This window comes from Phasianus colchicus, chromosome 2, assembly GCF_987193195.1.
Source record: "Phasianus colchicus chromosome 2, bPhaCol1.hap1.1, whole genome shotgun sequence".
Lineage (NCBI taxonomy): Eukaryota > Metazoa > Chordata > Aves > Galliformes > Phasianidae > Phasianus > Phasianus colchicus.
The window spans coordinates 73335372-73342368 of NC_143437.1; the positions used below are offsets into that span (position 1 = coordinate 73335372).

General features: G+C 43.6%; 1 protein-coding gene across 1 annotated transcript; it reads right to left on the reverse strand.

Moving 5' to 3' along the window:
- Positions 1–1312: 1312 nt before the first annotated feature.
- Positions 1313–3548, reverse strand: LOC116240587 (uncharacterized). The gene is made up of 3 exons (XM_031611019.2): positions 2931–3548; positions 2755–2815; positions 1313–2604 (listed from the first exon to the last, which is right to left on the reverse strand). Exons 1-3 carry the CDS (start codon positions 3015–3017, stop codon positions 1766–1768), a joined length of 987 nt encoding a protein of 328 aa, XP_031466879.2. The 5' UTR covers positions 3018–3548; the 3' UTR covers positions 1313–1765.
- Positions 3549–6997: the final 3449 nt, after the last annotated feature.

Consider the following 6997-nt stretch of genomic DNA (forward strand, 5'->3'; position numbering starts at 1 on the left):
CTCCTGGTTCCCTTTTTTGACCTCCTACCTGTTTGGAATGCTCTCATCATGAGCTTGGAAGAAGCAGTCCTTGAATGCTAACCAACTATCTCGGGCCGCTTTATCTTCAAGTACCCTGTCCCATGGGATTTCTCCTAGCAATTGCTAGAAAAGGACTAAGTCGGCCCTACTGAAGTCCAGGGTTGTGATTCTGCTTGCTTTTCTGATCCTGACACGTGTCATCCTGAACTTCATCATCCTGGTCACTGCAACCAAGGCTGCCCTCAACCTTCACCACTTCAACCGGACCCTCCTTGTTAGTGAGAACAAGATCCAGCAGTACTCCTCTCATACTTGGCTCATCCACCATTTGCATCAGGAAGTCATCATCAATGCACTGGAGGAACCTCTTGGATGGCTTGTGGGGATGGCTGGCTGAGTAGACCTTCCAGCAAATATCAGGGTAGTTAAAATCCCCCATGATAACCAGCACCTATAATTGTGAGCCTGCTATCAGCTGCCTGTAGAAGGCCTTGTCAGCTTCCTAGTTCTGATCCCGTGGCCTGTAATAGACACCCACAACAGTGCCACCCATGCCAGCCTGTCCTTAATTCCCACCCACAAACTCTCAACCCGCTCTTCATCCACCCTGGGCAATATTCAGTGCATTCTAGTTGCTCTCTCACATAACGAGCAACTCTACCACCCTGCCTTGTTGGCCTGTCTTTCCTGATAAGGACATAGCCATCCATGACAACATTCCATTCATGTGATCTGTCCCACCAGGTCTCTGTAATTGCCACCAGATCTTACTCTCCTGCACAAACATGGATTTCTAACTCCTCCTGCTTATTCCCCACACTGCATGCATTGTGTACAGGCATTTCAGGGAGTGAGCTGAGCATGCCCATTTCACCCTCAGGGTGTGGGAGGCCACATGGCCTTGAGCAATACTAGAGCGCTGGCCCACCAGAGCAAGTCCAGATACAACTCCATCCCCCTTCAAATCTCATTTAAAGCCCTCAGAATGAGACCTACTAATTCCTGTTCCAGAACCCTATTGCCACTGTGATATAAACCTTTCCCATGCATTACTGTCAGGTCTGGTGTCTTACAAAACCAGCCAATATCAAAGAACCCAATGCCCTGCCTGCAGCACCAGTCTCATAGCCAGGCATTTGTGTATCAGCAGAGGCTAAACGTCCTGCTGTACAGGCTGCAGCCAGCAAACGCTGTGTGCTCACTCTGCATGCTCTGTGGGTGGCCGATAGCAGCCACCCTCCCTGAGGCTACTTACGGCCTGGTAGCCTGCTCCAGAATGGGCAGTGCTGGCTGCACCCATGTTAGCTCAGTAGCCCACCCACAAGCTGCCAGCCCCCTGGCACAGGCAAAACACTTCTGCTGGCTTCAAAAAGCACCCAGAAGAGTGTTTTGTCAGCCCTTTTTGCTTCGGGTCCCTTCCCCAGTGCAGAGTCTGAAACTCTCCTTTGCAGAGAGAGCTTGCTCTTACTGCTAAAAGTCAAGAAATAGGGATAGCAATTCTCTGAAGACTAGTGTGACTTTTATTAAATTGTCTTTTTAAAAATCTGAAAGACCTCAAACTGAAATGGTGTGATGCAAATGATGATCTTAGGTCTGAGGTTCATTTTTCTCTTGGTATGTCAACAATAAATCCATAACAACGGCAGCAGTGTTTAGGTGCTGGCAGGTTTCAGTTCTGCTGTCTCCTTGGTTGCAGGCTTGAAGCTGGCTGAGGTGTTGGTCCTGCAGTTGCTCCAGCTTCCGTCTAGACTCTGGGAAGTGCTGGGGAGGCTATACAATACTCAGAAGGCCTCTTGGCCTTGCTGCTCCACCAGCATTTCCCCTCCTCTGTTTGAATGATATTCTCACGCGCATTTGTCCCTTTCACCGGTGGCAGCGTGCAGGAAGAGGTTACAGGTGGTTGCTCTTCAGTTCCACTGCCTGACTTGTTAGTCTTGGGACGTTTTAGGGACAACAGGAGCTGCCGGTACAGACTTTCCATACCAAGCATGTCCAATTTCTCTGTGCTTCTCTTGTCACTGAAGCCAGAGTTGAAGGGCTGGCAGGTTTCAGTTTTGCTGTCTGCTTTTTTCTCCAGGCTCAGAGCCGGTCTTTGGGATGGTCTTGCAGCTCCTGCTTTCTTGCACCCTTTCGGAAGTGCTGGGGAGAGCATATGCCAAAAAAGCCTCTTGGTCTTGTAGTCCCACCAGCATTTTCTCTCCTCCATTTGAACGAGGCCCTCCTGAAAGATCATCCCTTTCACTGGTGGCTTTGTGCAGTTGGAGATCTCAGGTGGCAGGTCTTCAACTCCACCGCCTAGCCTAGGACGCTGACTGAGCGCCCTGGGGATCCCGCGTGCCACCAGAACCTGCGGGCGCTCGTCCTGTCTGGGAAGCCTGCTGGGTTTCCCCACAGAGCTCGTGGTACCAGAGGCAGAGTCCATGTGAAGAGAGGGGCACAGACTGCGCAGCAACAAAGGCCGGGTCTTTCCTGGCTGGATGAGATGGGGCAGGGTGGGACTGCCCTGCCACCGTGATGCTTGCTGCTGGGAGCAACGTGGCCTGCACAAGGGGCTTCTCTGCCTGCCTGCCTGCCTCTCAGCACCTGTAAAACAGGGAGCGGGCCTGAGCCACAGTAGGGCAGGGGGCACTGGGGATCTTCCAGGCTCACCCGGCCTGGCTGCTACATGACAGAGGCTGGTACGAAGTTTAACTTCTCCCAGAGGGCTGGTTCTGCCTCACGTGACTCACTCACCTGACTTCAATGCCACCACTTGCAGCCACCATGTCCACCATTGCTGGCGCCGGTCAGAACCCTACGGGCACATGAACGTGGCACAGTGAAAGGACTTGCGGGGCAGCCCTCACTCCCCCACCCCAAAGCCCTGAGTCACCTAGCCTCAAGTGGCTTCCATCCTCAAATTTCCCTACCTGTCGGCGCCAGGAAATGGTGAGCAGAGACACCCCGGCCACCAGGAGCAGGAGGCTGGGGATAAGGAGAAAGCTGTCGGCAACCATCGCTCTAAGCTGGTCACAACCGCACTGGGAGAAACAAAGTGCTGGCCGCTGGCTTACATGGGCAGAGCCATGAGATCATAGTCCAGCAGGTGGGGATAACTCTGTGACGTCACAGCCCATATGGAAGTAGGCTGGCAGTAGCCCCCAGCATAGGGATCGGAGGAGTTATGGACATAACTTCAGTATAATAAAATAAAGTCTTCTTCAAACTGAAACTGCTTTGTGCAGCGTTGTACCTGGTGTGTACTTATGGCCTGGTAGCCTGGTCCACTGTGGGCAATGTCGGCTCCAGCCACGATAGCTCAGCAGCCCACCCACAAGCTGCCAGCCCCCTGGCACAGGCAAAACACTTCTGCTGGCTTCAAAAAGCAACCAGAAGAGTGTTTTGTTTAAGCCTTTTTGCTTCAGATCCCTTTCCCACTGCAGTCTTACTTGCTCTGAATCTATTCTCTACAGAAGGATAGCTCTTTCCTCCTCTCTTCACAGATTGCTGAAGTTTTGATGTTTTTCAAAGCCACACATTAAACCATTTCTTCAGTAAACTGTAAAAATTTTGTTTAAATACTTAATAAAATTATTTAGATTGGGGGAAGATTAGAGTGAGAATGGAATCATTGATAAGTATATGTATTTTAATAAACATCCTACTTTGTATTTGGATTCATTTGAATTTTGTGCTGTTTAATACAGAAACAGGAAGGATTATTTTGACTGCTTTGTGCAGCTGAAGTAAAACTTTATACAGTATTTTTTGAGTAGTTGTATATATATGTAAAATATATATAATGCAACATCTAATGTTGGAATCAACACAAATAAGAGATATCTGGTTTCTGCAGGTCCAGGGTAAACCTTTTTACCGTAGTGAATTTGTCAGTGTTTGAATAGTCCTAAGTGTCAGACTAGACTGTCAACTTTTCGTTTTTAAAAACTCTTTATTAGGACCATGATTCCTCATGTATATGTCAAATGTTCTTATTATGATTATTTTTCTTTGGTTCTAGTGCATTAGCACTGGGTGGCAAAAACTTTCTGAAATTCTACCTCCTAGGAGCTGGCCTCTGGTCTTTTTACTGTACAATTCTAAGTTTCTAGAAGAGATATTTCATGAAAGACAGATGAAATGTCATGGGGAAAACACAGTTCCCACCTATCACATTCCTCCCACTGTTGAGCTGGAGCTTCACACTGCAGGTGTTGCATTTATCACAAGGCTACTTAATACAAGGGTGTTGAAGTTGATCATCAAGACAGGTTTCCTACAAAGTAAGAGAGCGGTGTATGTAACCATCACACCAGAAAATAATATGTGACCGTGGAGTTTATAAAGAGATAAATTTAGCATAAATCTGACCCAAGGCACCATAGGAAAATGTAACTAGATATTCAGATCCAAACTGTGCAAATAACATCTCTCTGGTGTTACAGGTGTGGAAATTGCATGCCACTTTTTCACTATGGGAAATAATTGGATTATTATAGCATAGCACTGTGTATATCAACTGTTATTTGTTTTATGCTTTTATTGGACTTAGGTCAGTGTTATGGAAGGTCTGCAGTTCAGGAGAAGGAATTAAATGAGAAATGTTTTCTATCACAGGTTTTGAATCATTATTCTTTAGCAATTAATGCAAATTAGTCATACTTTACAGAAATTTTCCCAAATAGTTGAATTGATTTTGACAGCATCATCCTTTGGATTTATTTTGATTATTTATTTACTCTAGAGAGAGATAAGCACATACATAACTGTGGAACAAAATATGAAACATACAATTATATTTAATTATATAATTACTGTAATCATCAATCTGGACTATTTTACAAGAGAGATTAAAATTAATTGTCAACAAAAATTTATTATATTACTTGGAAAAAGATATAAATATCTAGTTATAGCCTGCAAAGAAGGCAATGAGAACATATAAAATGTTTCAGGCTCCCCACTGTAGTTGCACACTAGTTTTATGAATGAATTGAAAGCTTATTTATTTAACTTGTCAGAATGTATATTGTATTTATCACACACAAAAAAAAAAAAAAAAGAAAAAAAAGAAAAAAAGCCAGAACTTTTGTCTAACTAGTCAGAGCAGAATAATGTCATATGAGGAAGAAACCATGATAAGAAATAAGGTCACACCCTTTCTATATTAATGTTCTACCAATTTGCCATGTGCTTTTTGCCTAATGAATATTTGGAAAATACAGATACGATAAATAGACTCCCACACTGTAGATATCATTTATTTGGAACCTTCTTCACGAAGAAAAAAGAAATAAATGCAGCTTCTTATGCCCATTAGGTAGAGAAGAGAATGCATCTCAACCAATCTTCCATTTCCCTAGAATATGTTTTAATCACTGAACTTTTCATTATATATATTTCCTTTGGTTGGAAAAGATGAACAGAGGAATGCCTTGGAGGCATATATGTGAGATAGAACAAATAGGTGCTTATACCTTTAAAGAGGAATTCCCTGAAGTGGATGTTTTGTGGTTTAGAGAATTTTACTGAGAAACAAAGCAAACAAAAATTTAAAAAAGCACCTTCACAGATTATGTGGCAACAAAACTGGTAAATTGCCTTAGCAACCTAATCTGGCTGATAAGGTCTTTTGAAAATGTATGCCTTATTTGAACTGTTTGATGGAATATGAAACAAATCCACATGAACCCAAGGAACAATCTAGGCATAATGGCAGTGCTCTTCTTACCAGCTCCCAGTACCATGTTGGCTTGGGTCTCAGTGGGATCACAGCTTGAGGGCATTGTCCCAATTCCTCTTGAACACTCACAAACATGGAGCATCAGCTGCCTCTCTAGGAAGCCTGTTCCAATGTCTTACCACCCTCAGAGTAACATTTTTCCTAATATGCAGTTTGAAACTCCCCTGGTCCTCCTGGTAACTTCGTGTCATTCCCTAATGTTCTGTCACTGGATAGCCAGGAAACAAGACCAGGACTTCTGTCCTTTGGGCAACACATAGCTAAATGTGTGGACAAAAGATCAGTCATGACAGCAATGGCTAGGCTAGCTTCTCTCATATTGTTTCTAAAAAGTTAAAAGAACATCCGCTTTTTCCACTGAAAAAGGAGCATATGTCCATATACCAGGACATAGACCTGCAGTAATAGGGTCAGACATCAAAGAGTGAATTTCTGTAAATTTGTAAGTCTTAAAGCTTCAAATTCATGGTTAAATCCATTTCCTAAATGGGTGGAAATGGAAATTTTGAAAATCCAGTCCCCAAAAGGCAATAAATGAATCTGTTTCTGAACATCAGAGAGTGAATCCAGTTCGGTACTGTCCAACAACCAAATTTTAAATAACAAGAATATAGCTATAGGCATGTTGCAAATCAAGGTTTCTTCCTAACCAAAAAGTTTTCAATTTACTGCTTAGCTAAGTAAGGCAATGAAGCAACTACACTTTACACCTGAAGCTATTCCACTTACAATTTCTTGCAGTGCTCCTAGCATTAATCAGTTGCACGATTAAAATCATTAGGGAAAACAAATTAAACATTACTTTCAAAGGAGACTAAATGCGCAGTTTATACATTACATCTCTTGCTATGGCTTTACACCCAGATACAACTAAGGCTACATTTCAATGAAAATTGAAATCACTTGTAAAACTCATTCTTTTTAGGCTAGACTATTACCACTTTTAAAACTACTTTCATAGAAGTGACTCAAAATCATTAGTCTGCTTATCTCTGAGCAATGCAGGTCTGAGACTTCTTAGCCTAGAGAAGAGAACATGTGCAGGGGAATTTCATCAATGCATCTGAATACCTGAAGAGAGACACAGGATCTTTTCAATGCCCAGTGGCAGAACAAGAGGCAGTGTGCATAAACTGGAACATGAGAGGTTCTGTCTGACCATCATGATGCACTTCTGCGCTGTATACGTGATGGACCACCCACAGGTACTGTAAAGTGCTTTTGCTCACTCTTGACAGATAATAAATTTTCCCT

Excerpts from the sequence above, each read along its gene's own strand:
- LOC116240587 (XM_031611019.2), bottom strand. The coding sequence starts at position 3,017 with ATGGTTGCCGACAGCTTTCTCCTTATCCCCAGCCTCCTGCTCCTGGTG. Across the intron at positions 2,816-2,930 it reads CCATTTCCTGGCGCCGACAG|GGTTCTGACCGGCGCCAGCA; the intron begins GTAGGGAAATTT and ends ATGTGCCCGTAG. Across the intron at positions 2,605-2,754 it reads AGTGGTGGCATTGAAGTCAG|GTGCTGAGAGGCAGGCAGGC; the intron begins GTGAGTGAGTCA and ends CCTGTTTTACAG.